At 40.8% G+C, this 20,791-nt stretch overlaps 1 protein-coding gene across 1 annotated transcript; it reads left to right on the forward strand.

Moving 5' to 3' along the window:
* The first annotated feature begins 1,454 nt into the window (after positions 1–1,454).
* Positions 1,455–2,492, forward strand: LOC137757043 (melanoma-associated antigen B18-like). Its single transcript, XM_068533630.1, has one exon. It carries the CDS (start codon positions 1,455–1,457, stop codon positions 2,490–2,492), a length of 1,038 nt encoding a protein of 345 aa, XP_068389731.1.
* Positions 2,493–20,791: the final 18,299 nt, after the last annotated feature.

The following is a 20,791-nucleotide window of genomic DNA, read 5'->3' on the forward strand; positions in this document are numbered from 1 at the left end:
CAAACCTGGACTGGATTGCATAGCCAGTATACAGCCATACACAGCAATACCAAAATAAATGTCATGAATAATGAAAAGAGGTAATACAATACTCTAATTAAAAACTCCAAAGAAATTGGCTGCCAAATATTCAAATGTATAAGGAACTTCAGAAAGCAGGTGTAGAAGATCACTATACCAAAAGGAGGACTCTTATCACACAAAATAAGTAACTAATTAGAATATGTAATGGAAAATACACCATTCAAAACAGCAGCGATATCCAAAATATACCTAAAAAGAGAACTAACAAAAATGCACATGATCTTTATGGAAGCAAATATAAAAAATTACTGATCGATTTAGGTAAAAGAAGTCTCAAATACAGCAACATATTATGTTTATTCATGGTGAGTAGAATATTGTACAGATGTCAATTCTCCTTAAACTATTTACAGATGTATGCCTTACCTGATGGGTTTGGTGCCGTGTCAGCAGAAAAGTAGCCCAGCACCTACAAGGCATCAAGGTAAGACACTGAAGGGTGACAGAGGGGAGAACCCACTCCAAAATAAGAGGCCACAAAGAGCCCCCCTACTGTCAGTCTTGGGAGACCCCAGACACGGCTGCTAGGCTCAGGTTCCCCCTTACTTCCAACTGGGGGTTCTGAGGGAAATGAGAACTTGGTCTGAGGCCAGCTGACTCATCTCAGCAGAGGAAGAAGCCCCGGGCCCTGTCAGGACTCAGGTAAGACCCCAGTGTGAGTTCTGCATGACTCCTCCGCCTCCCAGAAGAGAGAGGGAGGCCCCCAGAACACCACCTCTGCTATAACGCTGGGAAGCCCAGGTGGGCGTGGCCGGAAGCGCTCTCCCTAACTTCTGTCACACCAGCTATAGAGCCTGAGGCTTCGGTCTGAGAGGTGTGGCCTCGTATCAGCAGACGGAGGAGTCCCAGGATTGAAGAGGTGTCGAGGTGAGTAATCTTTGTTAGAACTGAAGGGATACACTCCTCCCAGAAGTGAAGCGGCCCCACAGAGCCCCGCCCTGTACCGACATGACCCAACCCCACTGTCGGCCCCGAGGGGCTCAAGCGTGGCTGTTATGCCCAACCCCTCCTCCACTTCCGCCTGCAGAATTTGTGGGATGGGAGTCCTTGGTCTGAAGGGGTAGCCTCAAATCAGCAGAGGGAGGAGTCAAAGGACTGGTCAGGAGTCAAGTTTAGTATCCTGGGTTAGAACTGAGGTGACAAGCTCCCGCAGAATAGAGGCGCTCCACAGAGTCCTGCCGGCCGCTGTCTCGTGGGTTCCTAAAACAGTACCCTTAAGGGGAAAAGCAGAGGCAGCTTTTCTTGGAGCCAAGGTAGAAGAATCTCCCTATCGAGGCTATACACACCATCTCTTCCTCTGTCTTCTTCGGTGACCTCTCATCAACCTTGGAAGATTGAACAACTGCCTGCAGTCCCTGACCAGAGTCATCATGCCTCGAGGTCAGAAGAGTAAGCTCCGTGCCCGTGAGAAACGCCGCCAGGCCCGTGCTGAGACCCAGGGTCTGGAGGATGCTCAGGCCACTGGGGCAGCAGCAGCAGCAGCAGGAGAGTCCCCTTCCTCTGTCTATCCTCTCTTTGAGGACAGGCCTCAGAATATGCCTGCTGCTGGGACATCTAGCACTCCTGAGGAACCTCAGGGAACCACCAATGCTAGTGCAGCTGTTTCATGCACCAATTCAGATGAAGGTACCAACAGCCAAAAGAAGGAAAGCTCAAAATCCTCCAAGGGCACTGAGGACTCACGCAGAGATCCTTTACACAAGAAGGTGGTTTTGTTGGTGCAGTTCCTGCTGCAGAAGTATCAAAAAAAAGAGCCAATTACTAAGGCAGACATGCTGAAGTTTGTTATCAAAAAGTACAAGTGTCATTTCAATGAGATCCTCAAGAGAGCCTCTAAGCACATGGAGCTGGCCTTTGGTCTTGATTTGAAGGAAGTGGATCCTACCAGGCACTGCTATGCCCTTGTCAGCAAACTAGACCTCACCTTCAATGGAACGATGAATGAAGAAGAGAACATGCCCAAGACTGGGCTCCTGATGATTGTGCTGGGTGTGATCTTCATGAAGGGCAACTGTGCCCCTGAAGAGGAGATCTGGGGAGTGCTGAATATGATGGGTGTACATGCTGAAAGGAAGCACTTCATCTATGGGGATCCCAAGAAGGTCATCACTGAAGATTTGGTGCAGCTAAAGTACCTGGAGTACCGCCAGGTGGCCAACAGCGATCCTCCACGCTATGAGTTCCTATGGGGTCCAAGAGCCCACGCTGAAACCAGCAAGATGAAAATCCTGGAGTTTTTAGCCAAGGTTTATGATACAGTGCCCAGTGCCTTCCCATCCTGGTATGAAGAAGCTTTGAGAGACGAGGAAGAGAGAGCCCAAGCAAGAATGGCAGCCAGGGCTCGTACTGCTGCCATGGCCAGTGCACGCTCCAGGGCCACGGCCAGCAACTTCTCCCAGGCTAAGTGAAGTTCAAGGCTGGTTCTTCACTTTTTGGTTGAAAAGGTGTGTCAGTGTTCTAATAGTGGAGGGCCAGGGTGGGACTGGAGAAGGGTATATCCCTGAGTTCCTGTTGTGTGTTGCTAACTTGGAATTTTACCTTTTTTTCTTTTTTATTTAGGTTATAGTTCAAATGATGAAGTCTGAGAAGATTGTTTTCCTTGTGGAAAAAGAGCAGTAACATTCTAAGTTGTGGATGGCCAGGGTGGGTCTATAGGGAACACAGTGTAATATCCTCTTTGTGTTCCTATTCTATATGGTAAACTTAGAGTTTAATCTTTTCTCTTCCTTTTCTTTTCTTTTCCTTTTTCTTCTCTTTTCTTTTCTTTCCCCCTTCCCTCCCTCCCTTCCTTTCTTTCTTTCCTTTCGTTATATTTTAAATGTTGTTTCTTTAATAGAAGGTATAATAATTTCAGAATCTAAATTTATTAGTGACCTCCGTTACATATTTATTAGATTTAACTTAATAGAGTTAAGATTAAGAGTTTTATTATTTTGTAACACAAATTGGGAGACCTTTCGTATTTATAGAACTAGAACAATAAAACATGGCATGGTAATTGGCATTTCTTTGGAAATGTGAAAAATTTTATCAGTAAAATTACTGGGATCAAAAAAATACAGGACACTTCCAATAAAAATGTTAAAAAAAAATACAGGAGAAAAAAAGTTTAAAAAATGTGCAGTTCTTGGTTTCCCTTATCCATTTTAGTCTGTTATTATGTAAAAATAAAAGATACATACCTGGATTTGCTTAGCTTATTAAAGAATGTAGGAGAAATAAAATATTTATAAACTAGAACTCATGCTCACTGGCTCATTCATTCTCCAAATATTGAGCATCTGCTCTTTGAACATTATTGTGTTATAAATGGTGAAACTAGGATACAAAACACCCTGCCTTTAGAATTGTACAGTCAAGGAGCAGTAATTATACAGAGAAGATGGTGAAATACCCTCTAAGACCTAAAGGACAAGTAAGAAGGAGTAAGGAGGTAATGGGACAGGGATGGGGTTGGGAGAAGTGGGAGGGGGAGGGTGAAAACAATAAGGTACAAATTCCCTGGGCAACAGAAGTTTGGGGTTTGGGGAAAATACAAGTCTCTCAGTGGGATATCCTGTTAATTTAAGCTGGGTGGTAGACTAGATGAGGCTGTGGGACTGGTGAGCAGAGGCCAGGTATACAAACGGTGTTTCTCAGAGTTGGAGGACAAAACCCTGGAATGCAAACCTGTTCATAAGAGTTACTTTAGTATCATAGGCTTCCCTGGTGGCACAGTGGTTGAGAGTCTGCCTGCCGATGCAGGGGACACGGGTTCGAGCCCTGGTCTGGGAAGATCCCACATGCCGCGGAGCAACTAAGCCCGTGCACCACAACTACTGAGCCTGCGCGTCTGGAGCTGTGCTCCGCAACGAGAGGCCGCGACAGTGAGAGGCCCGCACACTGCGATGAGGAGTGGCCCCTCCTCGCCACAACTGGAGAAAGCCCTCGCACAGAAACGAAGACCCAACACAGCCATAAATAAATAAATAAATAAAAATTAAAAAAAAAAAAAAAAAAAAAAGAGTTACTTTAGTATCATCAATAAACCAGAGGAAAAGCTCCTCCTCCGGCAGAAACGGAAGGTATCCTGTGCTCTTGTTCAAGTGCAGCTGAACACAGAGCACAATCTAGTTGTTTTATGCATAGCATCTCCAAGGAATTTATGAGAAGTAAAGGTGATACTCCCTTGAGGTGGAATTCTGAGAACCATATCTCAGGCATTAAAAAGGCATTTTAATTAGGTTATCTTGAGTATAATTTTGCAAACTCTAAGGGAGGGTTCCATATTAGGTGGTGAAGAAATGAATAAAAATACAGGTGATTTGGATAGAAAGGCACCCAGGGGGGACATTGTTGGTCCCTGACACAAATTCTACGACCTCTGAGTTGCATCCATCTGGGGTGGACAACCCCACATACAAATTAAGTAACATCCTCAAATGGGGGAATTTATTTTGTTTTACCTGCTAAGCAGCTTTATGCGATCACTTGGTGGAAACCGCATATCCTGTGATATCTCTTGGATTAATGTAACATAAATCTTCCCAGAGTGGAGGGTGGTATCATCTGCAGTAAAAAAAAAAAAAAAAAAAAAAATCATATGATAACTGCCATTCATTAAAGACCTTACTCTGTCAAGTGCTTCATATCCATTACATATATCCCAACAGTCCTACAAGATAGGGCTTATTAGACATACTTTGCAGATGAAGAACTTGTAATTTTCTCGAGTTCACATGGCTGATAAGTGAAAGAGCTGGGACTAGACCCCTGGCCCAAATTTTTCTAGAGCCCACACTATTCCGCTCCTCCAACCTGAGGCAGACCTTCTGTCTTTTCATTCTCTATTATTCTCACTACTCCAAATGTATCACATACAATTAAAAAACAAGACACTCTAGTCAAAGTACAAAAAGCGATCCTGATGAAGGAAGGTGAATATGAGAATAAAGCACAATTTGGGGATTGTCTGTGGGTTTCATATGCGGAGGATCCCCCTGTCACTAGCCCCAGGGTTCCCTGACAGGTGACTCTGCTCACATACTGGCACAGTCCTGTACCAGCACTTTCCTGAATTACAGCATGTTTCCTCTGTGTCTTCCCCAGTGTGCCCTCCTGCCCAGATCTGAACCTCATGCACTGACCAGCTCTTCACTGTGACCTCTGGAGCTGCACCCTGTTTCCTGTGATACAGGCAGTCCAGAGTCATATGCCCTCCCCTTGATTAGAGCATTCCAACTCTCTGCACGTGTACAGTGAAGGTCCCATCCCTCCCAGTGGAACCACTGACAGTGAAGTCTAGATACCTGGTCACCACAGCCCCATCCCCAGCCCACAAGTCTCAGAGTATATTCCAAATGAGCTGGTGATCACAGTCTTATTTCTTACAGAAGATACTGGTTCTTGGGATATAACTGAAGTTAGATGGGGGGTTTTGTAAATGACCCAGATATTGTCAGTAGGATTTTGAAGGAATGTGTTATTTGAGACTGGCCACTGAACACATACACCAATGACTGAGCTTACAAAAGCCTCCCTCATAAGTTGAAGATGAGAAAAGACCATGGAAATCACTGTCTAACAAACATCGACTGAGGCTGAATTCCTCAGAACCCACAGTCGTTCTAGGAGGAAAAAAAATGTCAGGGGTTTCCTGACAGATACCCTGTCTTTGAACAACAAAGATCAAAATAATTCACCATCCTTCATACGCCTCTTATCTCAGTTCTTGCCCCAGAGGAAAATCCTGGTTTTCCCTTGTGCCTAATGTCACCTGTAAACGTGTCCTACACGTTCAGTCCAATCCGCTTGTACTTAGGAAGGCTCATGTGACTACGTAGACACTGAAATATGAACAATGTTTGTCACCTCCAGGCCAAGGAATTTGAAAGCCAGTATGCCACTTCCATGCTTTCTGTTCCATTCAGCAGCAAACATGGAGATCGCTTGTTGAGAAGCGGAACTGCCAATGGGAGCAGACTGGATCACTGGGTCATCTGACAGTGGAGGCCCCTGCCTACCCACATTGGACGTTATGTGTATAAGAAATAAATTTCTGTTGCTTTAAGCCATTGTGGGTCTGCAGGTTTTATCTGTTGCATCAGTTACTTTATCTGATTAATGCATACCTACTATTTAAAAAAAATTTTTTTTTTAATTTATTTTTTGGTTGCATTGGGTCTTCGTTGCTGCGTGTGGGCTTTCCCTAGTTGTGGTGAGCGGGGACTACTCTTCGTTGTGGTGCGCGGGCTTCTCATTGCGGTGGCTTCTCTTGTTGCGGAGCATGGGCTCTAGGCTGGCAGGCTTCAGTAGTTGCGGGGCGTGGGCTCAGTAGCTGTGGCTCGCGGGCTCTAGAGCGCAGGCTCAGCAGTTGTGGCACACGAGCTTAGTTGCTCCGCGGCATGTGGGATCTTCCCGGACCAGAGCTCGAACCCGTGTCCCCTGCGTTGGCAGGCAGATTCTTAACCACTGCGCCACCAGGGAAGTCCCACATACCTACTATTTTTGTGGTTAGATGTATTTAAATATTGTAATTACAAAGGTAACAGTACATATATTCTTGCTGCAAAAAATTCTTACAGATAGATTACAATCTCCCCCTTTCCTCAAAATCCAGCCCCCTCCTCAGAGGCAACCACAATTAACAAACTGATGTGTGTCATTTTAAAGCTGACCTGAGGCTTTTTCATATGTAGATGTGCTATAAAAATATATTGAACTTAACATGTATGATTAACAACGTACATATTGTTCTGCCTCTTCCCCCTGTCACTTAACAAAATGAATGCAGAATATTTCCATGATAGCACACATAGATCCACCACACTCATTTAACAACTAAGATCCTTTTTCTTTAAAAAAAAAAACATGTTTATTGAGATACATTTGATATAAAAAACTGCACATATTTAATATGTACAATTTGATGAGTTTGGACATATGTATACACCTGAGAAATCATCACCACAGTCAACGTAACAGACATATCCATCACCTCCAAAAGTTTCCTCGTGTCCCTTTGGTTTTTTCTTTCATGGTGAAAACACTTAACATGAGATCTATGCTCTTTCAAAAATTTTCAGTATTGTTAACTATAGGCACCGTGTTGTACAGCAGATCTTGAGAACTAATTCATCTTGCATATCTGAACCTTTATACCAATTGAACAACTCCTCATTTCCCCCTCACCCCAGCCCCTGGTAACTCAGTTGATTCTCTCCTTCTATGAGTTTGATGATTTTAGGTACCTCACTTAAGCAGAACCATACAGTATTTGTCCTTCTGTGACTGGCTTATTTCACTTAGCATAATGTCCTTCAAGTCCATCATATTGTTGCAAATGGCAGGATTTCCTCTTTTAAGGCTGAATAATATTCCACTGTGTGTGTGCGTCCGTGTGTGTGTGTGTTTGTGTATGAATCACATTTTCTTTCTTCACTTATCTTTGATGGACATTTGAGTTGTTTCCATATCTTGGCTGTTGTGAGTAGTGCTGCAAGAAACATGAGAATGCAGACATCTCTTAGAGATCCTGATTTCCATTCTTTTGAATACATAAGAATGTATTCATTTTGAATACAGGTCATGGAAGCAACCTAAATGCCCATCAACAGATGAATGGATAAAGAAGTTGTGGTACATATATACAATGGAATATTACTCAGCCATAAGAAGGAACGAAATTGAGTCATTTGTTGAGACGTGGATGGATCTAGAGACTGTCATACAGAGTGAAGTAAGTCAGAAAGAGAAAAACAAATATCGTATATTAACGCATGTATGTGGAACCTAGAAAAATGGTACAGATGAACCAGGTTGCAGGGCAGAAGCTGAGACACAGATGTAGAGAACAAACGTATGGACACCAAGGGGGAAAAACTGCGGTGGGGGGGGGATGGTGGTGTGCTGAATTGGGCGATTGGGATTGACATGTATAAAGTGATGTGTATAAAATTGATGACTGATTAAAAAAAAAAAAAGGTGCTGGGAAAACTGGATAACTACATGCAGAGGAATGAGGGTGGACCCCTATTTTATACCACTCACAAAAATGAACTCAAAATGGAATAAAAACTTAAATTTAAAACCTGAAACTGTAAAACTCCTGGAGGAAAACAGGGCTCCTTGACATTGATCTAGGCAGTGATTTCCTGGATATGACAGCAAAGCACAAGCAACAAAAGCAAAAATGAATGAGTCTGCCATGTTTGAAGAGCAAATTTTACAGCTCTATCAGCAAAATTATTACCTTTAGAAACTTCATCCTTCTGCCCTGTGTGAGTTCTACCATGAATTACTGATATCTGAGCAGGCAGTTGTAAAGCCTTTAACCAATCAGTTATAACTTTTCCATGAGAAAACTTAGTTCTTATCAAAGTAATAAATCCCCTATTTTTCCAAATTTACCCTGTGGCATGGCAGAACCAAACATTTATTAGTAGCATATGTACCCATTTTAAGTCTAGGACCAAGAATTGTAGCTCTAGGAACTGTTATTATCTCGTCTGCTTGTGCAGACCTAACTCTGGACAAAACATGGGCTTCCAAGATTTCATTTCACCACCCCACAGGAAGCCTTAAGTCAGCCACTTTTATCTCAAGTACATGACCCAGCAGTAAACATTATCAAATCTGCATTTTAAACAGAAATGTCAAATAAATCATGCCAGGTTTTTCAAAATTTAGACTCCAAAGCTGTGGGGAGAGAGAGGCTGTAGCCAATTTCAATTATTCAAAAGCCTCTTCAGACTCCAGGGACAAAAACCAGAGGATCTAGAGAACAACGTGCAATTGCTCTGCCAGAAGTTATGACTGCCCTGTAAAAACCTAGAATCCACTGTCTACAATATCCTACTAGTTCCCTAATTATCTAAGATAATTTTTTATTTGCAAAATTGGCTGGCTCCTCGATTGTAACACTTTGCCACTTTCAGCTGACAACAGATGCTGTATTTTCCCTCAGTTTGGTAATACTGCACTTTGCCTAGGGCAGCCTTATGGCCCTGTGAAGAGAGGAATTGTAACAAAGTTTCAGCTTTGCATTGCTCTTTAGTTTCTGAATCTACCAGCAAATCATCTACATACTGCATGACTGTCCCTCTGTTAGTGGCACAAATTTCTCTACATTTTCCTGTAAATGACTAGAGAAAACAGTAGGAGAGTCCCCAGAGCTCTGAGGAATCCTTTGCCATAAATACTGTACTCTTTTGAAAGCAAACGCAAACAAGAATATAGATTTGTGTGCTAGAGGAACAGAGAGGGAGGAAAAAAAAATCAGAAGGCAGATCAACTACAGAGAAAAAAACACTGCAGATACTGGTACTTAAGTCACAAGTGAGACTAGTTGGAGGCTTAGGGACTATAGGGGTTAATGGAACAACAGATTTACTTACTTCTCTAAGATCTTGTACAAAATGATGTAGTGGTCAAAGATCTTCATAAAATATACCTTCCTTCTTTACTGTAAGTATGGGGGTATAACAGGGCAAGTACTGTTTTCATTTTTTATTATCTCCCTTTTTCTCTAATTCTTTTATAACCAGTTTTATTCCTTACAAGTGAGCTCTCAACAAAGGATATTGTTTTATGCGTAGCCATGACATCCCTTTGGTGAGCTATTTTTATTGGTTCTATATCTCAAATTAAACCAGTATCATTATTCCCTAGGGCCCAAAGTGATGCATAGATTTGTTTTAGCTTGGGGTGCTTTTCCAGCATGGTATGACACTGCCACTTTCTGCCATACCCCATTTCATTCAGAAGGCACAATGAACCCAATCAGGTGCTTTTCTCCCCCTAGGGTACTCCACAGACACTCTGTCCAGTGTATAGAATGTGGTAACCTTTCATTTCCAAGGCATGTCTCTCTCCAGTGGGTTTACAGGAGGATCAAGAGAAAGTAAGAAAGGATTCTCCTTAGTCATAGGCCCTATCTGTATGGGAACCATGGATGAAAAGGGACAAGAAGAAGGCTGACCCAAAATACCAGAAACCTGTATTGATCTATCACCAAATGAAAAGCGAAAAAATCCCTGAGGAAATTTCAGAATAAGTAGCACCAGTATCACCAATTCCCACCCCCAAGATTCCAATATCTGTCCATTTTTAGCCATTTTGCCAATTATTCCCTAGTCTTCCTGCGCTTTCCTGATTCCCTGCTTCCTGCAACTTCTGCATTTGGAGTTTCTTTACAGTTCCTTTTCCAATGTCCCAGCTTCTTGTAAGAATGACATAGAGTCTCCCTTCTTTACTCCCTTCACAAGTTGTCCAGAGTAGGGGTTATTCCTCTACTAAATAGTTTTAACTAAGCAGCTAACACAACAATTTTTAATTTCTTCTTTCCTCTTTGTCTTTCTTTCGATTGTCAGAAAACAACATAGCTGCTGCTAAGATTTGAGTAACAATCTGTCCTTGTCATCCTACCTCCTTCTGCCTAACTTGAATGTGGATAGTCATCAAGAGAGCCCAGACAAGTGTGCTTAGGGCCAGAGAGTGATTTTGATCTGCCTTTGGCCCTGAGCCAATAAATTTTGAGACCGCCTTAGCAAACAGCCAACTGAAATCAGTTGGGGGGACTCACTGGTTTTCTGGTTACACCTCTGCAACTTCTCTCAGCTCACCTTTAGCAGAAAGGCTTCAAGCATGGCTATCAGCAACCCTTCTTGCAGGTCTTTAAAGCCCTTGGTTCTTCCATACTTGTGGTGGTGGGGGGCAGTGGCTTCCTTTGGCCACCATACACCTTGATGCGGTAATTTTCTGGACCCTGACATGCTTGTTCCATCAAACTCGCCAAGCCAGCTAGTTGCAAAATTCCACACAGCAGGCAGTGCACATCCCCATGTGTGGGGCTGTAAACTGAAAACACACTGCAAAGTATTTCTAGGGTACAGTGAAAAAAGCCTTTAAATGAGTCACATCAGCTCATTGGAAAGGCAAGTGAATTACCTTGGAGGCCTGGGCAGCTCCTGAATGCTGTCATCGGCATTGCTGGTGATCCGAATAGGAAGAGCTTGTTGTTCTCATACTGAAACAAGAAAAATGTAATTTATATGGTCTTTTGGCTAATCTTCCCATGTTGACCTTTATCAGCTTAACATCTTTTTTTGTTTGCTTTGTTTCAAGTGCCTAGTGGAATTACTCTCCATCCTGTTGCCTTCATACGGGGACAGAATCTTTTATCCACATTCTCAATTATTCCATGATCATGTTGCTTTATCATTTCTGCTTTCCTTCCTACGTACCTGGTGTGGGGATGATATGGGAATCTTGTAGGTGAACCTGGGCATGAAGACATGAAGTGGACTCAGGCTAGGGCATGAGGTACACAAACCTGTGTCCTCAAACAGGGCAGGTAATTCATTAGCAGTTAACAAACTTATGCCTTAGTCCCTCTGTGCAGGGAAATCACTAATGAAGGGAGCCACACATCCAAAAGATCACTGCCTCCTCCTCTCCAGAAACTGATTTGAGTTAGGGAAAGATAAAGGAGAAGCAGGGGAGGGACTTCCCTGGTGGTCCGGTGGTTAAGAATCCACCTGCCAATGCAGGGGACACAGGTTAAATCCCTGATCGGAGAACTAAGATCCCACATGCCACTAAGATCCCATGCGCTGCAACTACTGAGCCCGCGTGCTCTGGAGCCTGTGCGCCACAACTAGAGAAAAGCCCGCAGGCTGCAACTAGAGAAGCCCACGCACCACAACGAAGATCCTGTGAACTGCAACGAAAGATCCTGCGTGCTGCAACTAAGACCTGACGCAGCCAAATAATAAAAAAAAAAAAAAGAGAGAGAGAGAAGCAGGGGAGCAGAGAGAGTTGGGACATCAGGGAAAGGAGGAGGGTTCTGTGACAGAGACAGTGCCTATAATTCTCTAATTTCCTCTTCCATTTTTCTCAGGTTTTCCTCCTGGCTATCCAACTTATATTTAATTTTTATTAAAAAAAATTATATTATATTTTATTTTTTTGATATTAATCCCATAAATACTAATAATTCATTTGGTTGAGATGAGGCCCTTCTGAGAACCTCTGAAAATATGTTACTTTATCCAAATTAAAGGAAGCATCCTCAGGCCACTGCAAGACTAGATTCTTACAGGTATATCATGTCTAATGTGACGGAGCTAGTACCTAGTAAATACTGAGAAAGAAGTGGCTTCCCGTATTTTTCCATCATCAAAGCTGATGGTGATCCTGATGGGATTTTAGAGCCCATATTACCATGCATATTTTATAGTAAAATCTTGAATTTGACGGGGTTGGTTCTTCTGACAAATAATCCAAAAGGGCACAGAGCTAGAAGGAAGACTTTATAATTTAAATCTCTTACCTGACTGTTGTGTGTCCACAGAACTTCTGCTGATTCACTTGATTCAGGAACTTACAGAAGTCTTGTCCTCATTGCCAGATTTCTTGGGGTAATTTATTAGAAACAAACTCTCCTGCCAACTAACAAATGCCTTTCTGCAAAATATAGGAAAGAGAGAAAACAGTTTTATTATTTAATAAGAATTAAACCAGAATGTGACACTCATCACAGGCAATCTGCTAAAAAGATTGCGAAGACAGAAAGAGAGCTCACCCTTTTATACCACCAAACAAATACAACCCATTACACCCATGTTCTCAAGATAAGGATAACTGTTCCTCAAGTAAGAGGACGTGACAGCTCCATGTATTACACATACTTCATCCTAAATTCATCTGGTAATTGGGGCTGCCCTCTTTGTTAGATAATTGCCTTTATCCAAAGGAAAAATAAACTTGTCATAACTTTGTGAAAGGAGGCAGTTTTTTACAACTTGGAGACAGGTCAAAGTTAAACTCTTATGGAGTCTAGGAGATGGGGTGCTAACTTCCTTGATATTTATATTTCAAAGAGGTGGCTCCCAGTTACTTGAGAAAAACATTCCTGGGTTGTAAAACTGGTGAGAGGCTTATTTAGCTTTTAAAAGATTTACATAGATCTCAATGAGGCAGAGAAAGAATTTACAAGTTTTTTAAAGTAAATGCTCTAAAAAACGGGGGAGGGGGAGGGGAGTTTCGTTTCTTTTTTGCCCTGGGAAAAATAAAATTTTCTTATTTTATTTTATTTTTATTGAGGTATAATTGACATATAACATTTTATTAGTTTCAGGTGTACAACATAATGATTTAATATTTCTACTTCTTCCTTATTTTAAATTTGTACTTGCTCTCATGTATGTCAAAGGGGAGACGGTACTTTCCTGATTATGGACATTATATAAGACTCCATTTTGCTAGCAGAAATGCTCTTGCTATGCTGGTGACCTTGAAGAAAAGATCTGTCATGTTGGACAGGTCTTTGGAGACCTATGGAAATGGCCAGTATGGAATGAGCCATGTGTCATGGAATTGCAAGCTGTGTTTAGGAACTGAGGCTGGCCTCTAACCAACAGCCAGCAACAACAACAACAAACCCCAAATTTCTTAGCACCATTGCCAACAAAGTGAGTCAACTGGGATTTTTCTCTAGTTGAGCCTTTAGATAAGAACATAGTTCAACTGACATGTTGATTGCAGCTAGGTGAGACTCTAAAGCAGAGACCACAGTTGAGTTCTACCTGGACTTCTTACACATAGAAACTGAGATATTAAATTTGTGTTCATTTATCCTGTTAATTTGGCACTAATTTGCTATGTAGCAGCAGTAGAAAATGGATACAAGAAGAATACTCTACTATACTGACCTAGCTATTAACCCTTTCTTTTGGCCTTTCTTCATTCCTTACATACCAAGTTTCCCTGCCTAAAGTGGTTACCTGGTAACAGTTAGAAAAAGGTTCATGAAACATTTGAGTGAGTAGGAGTTGTTCACTCCTGTCAGAGTTGAGGGTAGCTGGAAGGAAGTATGTGGAGCTGAAGTGAAGGCAGGCCTTGTTCTGGGCTGAGATGTACCTATGAGATAACCAAGTTAGTCCCCATCCTCCTCCAGTTCCCCTCAGCTTATGACCCTGTGGATTTATTTCTGGGTGACTTATTCCACATTTCGGGATAGACTGTCAACCTAAAGTCTTTCCCACTGGAGCTCCAAATACCAGTCAGATAATGGAAAGTCCTCATTTACACATTTCCAGGGCACAACCTGCCCTGAGTGGTGTTAGTTCACTTGCTAGAGGAGCAGGCTCTCACAATGAGATTGTGCAAAGCTGCCTGCCCATTGTGGAATCAGGGTCACTCCCTGCTTCCCGACCTCTCTCCACTCAGAGTAGCCCTGACAACAACAAGGGAAAGAAATGTCTCCCTTGTACCATTAAGTACTCTAAACCCCAGTGTAAGCCTCTACAAAAGAGTCTCCCTGATAAAGAGCAGAATCTGCAGGATACCTCCACATGGGCAAAAGAAAAAAAAAAAAAGGGAGCGGTGGAGAGGCCCTGGCTCCCAATTTCCTCACCCCACAGCAGGAGCACTCATTCTGGTGGAGAAGAAGGTGAGACACTGCCCCCATCACAGGTGGACAAGCTGGGACTGCCTCTAAGTCACTAATGTCTTCTTGGTTCTCTTCAGTGTGTCTATAATCAGCACTATATCCCCTGGTCACTATGTCTATAACACTATTGTCCAGGTTATGCTTCCTCAAAGTCTAGCGATTGACAGGTCAGTGGAGAGACTGGTGTAGAGGTAGATGGAATGAACAGATCATTGGCCCAGGTAGCTTTCTCCCAAGCCTGTGCGAAATCCCCATGCACTTTTCTTTGAAAGTGAAAGCCCGAGATGGTATCCAGGCCAACTAAGCTGGGGACAAGGGGACTGAAGGAGCTGCCATTTCTCAGAAGGAGCTGACATTTCTTCTTCCTCTTCAGCTCACATCATTCCCAGTCCTTCTGTTACTCAGTTGACTGATGTCCCCTTTTCCTTTCAGCCCTTTCCTTCCAGATGCCCTACTTGAACAATGCTGGTATCTCTCTAGTTCATAGAAAATACAAAGTTTTTTTGCTCTCCTCAACTGGATGTAACTTTGAAAATTACCATAATATATATAAAAGAAGGTTTTTAGTAGCCCCCAAAATTGAATTTTGTGTCTAGTGTGAGGGAGTGTTCCAGTTGCATTATTTTTCAATTTGGATATACAGTTGTTCCATTATCACACCTTAATAAAAAGAGTGTTCTTTCTCCGCTTCTCTGCAATGGCAGTTTTAATAATCAAAGGTCCACGTATAAGTGGGTGTTTTAGGACATTCTATTCAGTTCTATTGGTCTATTTGCTTATATCGGCACTTATAACACAAATTTTTAATTACTGTAGTGTTTTATAAAAAAGTAATTCTTAACATCTAGTAGAGTAAGTCCACATATTTGTTTTCTTTATCAAGAGCATATTGACTCTTCTTGGCCATTTGCAAATAAATTTAAAGTTTAGAATAAGCTATCAAGTTTCACATACAAAACCTCTTGAGTTTCTCTTGGGAGGACTGGGTATTACCATACACGACAGATTAAAATTGGGGAGAATTAACATGTTTACAATATTGAATGCTCCTCTCCATGAATACATGATAATTCCCTATTTAAGTTTTTGTTAATTTCTCTATTAATAGCTGTATATTTTAAATTTTTATTATATATATTTTTATATGAGGCATGGGTATTTTATTTAGTAATTTACAAGTTATATTTTGTTTAATTTCATGGTCACATGTTTGTTGCTGCAGAAACAAAACGCATGTTTACATATTGACTTTATACCCACCAACTTTTAAAAATAACTGTATTGATTTCACAGGTTGTTTTTATTTATTGTTCTTGTTTTCATAGATATCCTTTACTTTCAAAGATATCCTTTGCCTGGTAGCATAATTTCCTTTATCATGAATGAATAAGTTTTATAAAACACTATTCTGTATCAATTTAAATATGATTTTTCTCTCATTTAATCTGTCCACAAGGTATGCCAGCTGTGGATTTATTCTCCCTCAGATCGATTCCTCACTCTTCTGCTCTGCTCTTTAGTATAAAATCTCTGACTCTCATTTCTCATGCTCTGTGCTCTCCAACACCTGGATGCCAGCTCAGTTAAACCAAGGAGTGACAGCTGCAGAGTAGAGCCCAGGAGGATCCAAGTGCCCAGAATCCTTCACCTTCTTCCCCTCTGAAGCAGGTGGTTTCCCTTCAATGGCCACATTATCTCCATGGCTCCAACTTACCTCAGTAACAATACTTTTTCTCTTTGTTCCTCTAGCCTAGAGGCGGGAATGCCTTTTTAAGTTGCGAAGTATTGTTTTGCTCAATTCTCCCCAGTTGGCTTCTCAAGTAACCAATCTCCTACACTAAATTCTCCAAATTGTATAGAGTGATTTCTGTTTCCTGGATAACAGTTGACCAATTACAGATAACCAATTTTATTGATTTATTTTTTCATTTGAAAGCCTCCTTTCAGTCCTAAGAAAAACTTAACTCTGTCACGTATGTGTGTATACACAAACACACACATATATATTCAAAAACTCTAACAGTATAATGGAGAGATTTATTCAACTTTTAAAAATTTCAAGCACTACACATAAAGCTCTACAGTATAACCTGTGAGAAATAGTCCAAGTGGTACTCGAATATTATAGCCTTAAATACATTTACCAGAAAAAAAATTTAAAACATTCAAATGATTCAAGAGCTATAGAAACAATAGCACATTACATTCAAATAATTAGAAGGTAGGAAATAATGAAGATAAATGCAGAAATGATGAATTAGAAGGTAGTAGAGCCAACTAATGAAAGCCAGCTCTTTGAAAATATTTCTATAATGCTTTCTGTAGGTATTATCAATTACAAAAGAAAGAAGCATAAATAAGTGATATTAGTTCAATAAAATTCTGTAAGATATACCTACAGAAGAGATTTAAAGGCTATAATAGAACACTATAAATACTTTTACCCTTACAACAGGATAACAAATGGTGGATAAGGAAAAAATTCTACCTAGAGAATTTTTTAGCTAGTAATCACAAAGGAATGCTAGAGTTACCATTCTGCAGCCCCTAATGGATTAATGGCTGAGGGTGATGAACCTCAATGACTGGCAACATCACCACAAAGGAGATAACAGACATCATGTATCTCCTAATGGAAATGCACAGTGTCATCTTTGGAGTAATGTTACCAATAAATAAACCTTCATCTTCAAGGGTCTTTCTATTATTATTGGGGACTGTTGATGTTGAGTATCAGGTATATTGGGTTCATTATTCTATTCTCTGTGCCACTGTATGTTTGAGAATTTCAATAACATGATTTTATTATAAATAGTATGCCTCTAAATTTAAAAATCCAACTGACATGGAAGATTTTTTAGCAAAATATAAATGACTAAATAGGTCCATAAAGAAACAAAAAACTTAATCTAACAATAAAAACTAAAACTGTAGTTAAAACCCATGGAACCCTCAAAATGTTCCTGGAAGCTTCTTATACCAAATGAAGGAGGAATTAATCAAAATTTTATATAAACTCTTCCAAACCATACAAAAGATAGGAAATGACTCATCCACTCTAATGGGGTAGCGCTCCTTGATACAAAGACGAGGTAAGGATACCCTGAAAAAAGAACATGAGTCAAGCTCACTCATATAGAGACAAGTCTTAAATAACTTCATAGCACATGCAATGTAGTGGTGAATTAATAAGAAAAAATAGGCTGTGTCAGAGGAATGCAAAGAAGAAATCACATTAGAAAACATGAATCAGAATTCACTATACTAACAGATAAGGGAGAAAAAGCACTTGATCATGTGCAGGGGTAAAGAAAAAGCTTTGATAAAAATTCAACATAAATTAATGGTAATAACTTTTAGCAAACTTATAAGAATGGAATTCCCATATCATAGTCATCAGCAAATATACATAAATGTGAAATATTAGAAGCATTCCCAATAAAGTCTGGAAAAACACACAGATGTATGATACCACAAACCTGTATGTGAATGTATAGCAGGACACAGCCAAGAGCAAGAATAATAAAATAAATATATGAACAATGAAAAAAACAATAATAGTACCAATATGATTTTATAATTAAAATACCTAAAGTAATAGGCAAACACAATATTCAAATGTATAAGGAACATCAAAAACCTAGTATATTGAAAATCACTACAGCAAAATCAGAAACCTGGTCACACAAAATCGATAACTAATTAGAACACGTAAAGGACAATCCCATTCACAACAGCAACAATATCTAAAACGTACCTAAAATGAAACCTTACAAAACTGTACAAGATCTTTATGAAGACAACTATAAAAATTTACTGATAGAGTTAGAAAAAAAATGTCCCAAATAGAGCAGTATAATATGTTTATTCAGGGGAACAGAATATTGTAAAGAAGTCAATTCTCCTTAACTTATTTAGTTTTAGTGCTGTACCTGTAACTTCCAAGATGACAACCAAACTCCAGGTGCTGTCTCCTGTGCCCCAGATCAACCCTGGAAAAACTAAAGAAGGAATAAACAAAATGATATCAACATTAACAGTATAGCAATAATAAGAAAACCCTGAGGGTACTAAGTCTGTACTGAACAAGTGCTTGTGTGAGGGCAGTTGAGATAGGTCTAGGGAAGACAGGATCATTTGAAGCAAAGGTTTTAAAGTTTAGCCCTTATTTCTCCCAGTGTGCCCTGGGTGGATGAATTTCCACTGCCTCACTGAACTTGAGGGAACTTGAGGCAGCTCCTCAGAGCCCACACGCCAGGACTATTGGGTTATGCCAGGACTATGGGATAATATCAGAACAGCACCAAAATTTGGTTGGTTGAGGTAATATGAGTCCAGAGATTGTCCTAATAACCACCTGAAACTTCTTCTGCTGGTGAAGACAGGGCTTTTTTTAATGGTCATCTTAACAGACTATAAGGCATGAATGGAAATAAAATAGTGAGAACACTTGAGATCTCTTCTTTCAGCAAATTTCAAGTATATAACACATTATAATTAACAGGAGTCATCATGCTGTACAGTAAGTTTCCAGAACTTATTCATCTTATAACTGAAAGTTGTACCCTTTGATCAGTATCTCTGCTTCTCTCTAACCCCCCAGGCTCTGGTAATCACGATTCTGCTCTCTGTTACTAGGAGTTCAACTTTTGTTTTTTTAGATACCACATATAAGTTAGATCACGTGATAACCACATATAAGTTAGATCACGTGATATTTGTCTTCCGGTGTCTGGCTTATTTCACTTAGCATAATGTCCTCCTAGGTTCATCCATGTTGTTCAAAATGATGGGATTTCTCACCACACACACAAAAACGGTAACTATGGGAGGAGATACGATAAATAGTTTCGCTCTGGCAATCATTTCACAATGTACCCATATATCCAAACATCACATTTGATAAAGTATACATAAAAAGCAACTTTTATTTGTCAAAATATAAAGAAAATATTGAAATAGAAATAGCAAGTATCACAGTAATTTCACATAAGAAAAAAATTCATTCCAGAAAATTAGATTAATAACACTGATATCACGCAAGAGAGGTCCCAGGGCTAAAGTTAGGAAAGGGAAGAAACCAGTTAGAATGGGCATCATCAGAAAATCTACAAACAACAAAAGCTAGAGAGGGTGTGGAGAAAAGGGAACCCTCTTGCACTTGTTGGTGGGAAGGTAAACTGATACAGCCACTATGGAGAACAGTATGGAGGTTCCTTAAAAAACTAAAAATAGAATTACCATAGGACCCAGGAAACCCACTACTGGGCATATACCCAGAGAAAACCATAATTCTAAAAGACACATGCACCCCAATGTTCACTGCAACACTATTTACAATAGCCAGGTAATGGAAGCAACCTAAATGCCCATTGACAGACGAATGGATAAAGAAGATGTGGTACATACATACAATGGAATATTACTCAGCCATAAAGAGGAACGAAATTGGATCATTTGTAAAGACATGGATGGATCTAGACACTGTCCTACAGAGTGCAGTAAGTCAGAAAAAGAAAAACAAATACTGTATAATAACGCATATATATGGAACCTAGAAAAATGGTACAGATGAACCCGTTTGCAGGGCACAAATAAGGACACAGATGTAGAGAACAAACGTATGGACACCAAGGGGGGAAATGGTGAGGGGTGGTGTGGTGGTCGTATGAATTGGGAGATTTTGATTGACATATATACACCAATATATACAAAATGGATAACTAATAAGAACCTGCTGTAAAAAAAATAAATTAAATAAAATTCCAAAAAAAAAGAGGAATTCCAAGACTCAGAACTCAATGCAACTTCCCTAACCCAAGACATTGAAACCCACAGGATTCTCACCTCCTACAGCCATTTCCAGGAAGCCTGAGGCAGAACTGTCCATATGAGACGAGCCTGCACTTCACACCAGCAGTCTCAGGGAGCTGATGTCTTTGATGCGAGGCCTTGGCCTCAGGTCAGCAGACGGGAGGTAGCCCAGCACCTACAGGGAGTCAAGAGAAGACACTGAGAGGGGATTGAGAGCAGCATCCACCATAGAACAGGGGGCCCCAAAGAGGCCTCACTGTCAGTCTCGGGGGACCCAGGCATGGCTGTGAGGCTCAGGCCCCCAGATACTTCCAGCTGGGGGCGCCGACAGAAATGAGAGCCAAGGTGTGACGCCTGCTGACTCAGCTCAGCGGAGGGAAAAGTCCCAGGACCTGCCAAGAGTCAATGAAAGGCCCACGTGCCAGTCCTGCGGGAAGCTCCGCCTGCACCACCCCACACCTC

Source organism: Eschrichtius robustus, chromosome X (genome assembly GCF_028021215.1).
Source record: "Eschrichtius robustus isolate mEscRob2 chromosome X, mEscRob2.pri, whole genome shotgun sequence".
NCBI lineage: Eukaryota > Metazoa > Chordata > Mammalia > Artiodactyla > Eschrichtiidae > Eschrichtius > Eschrichtius robustus.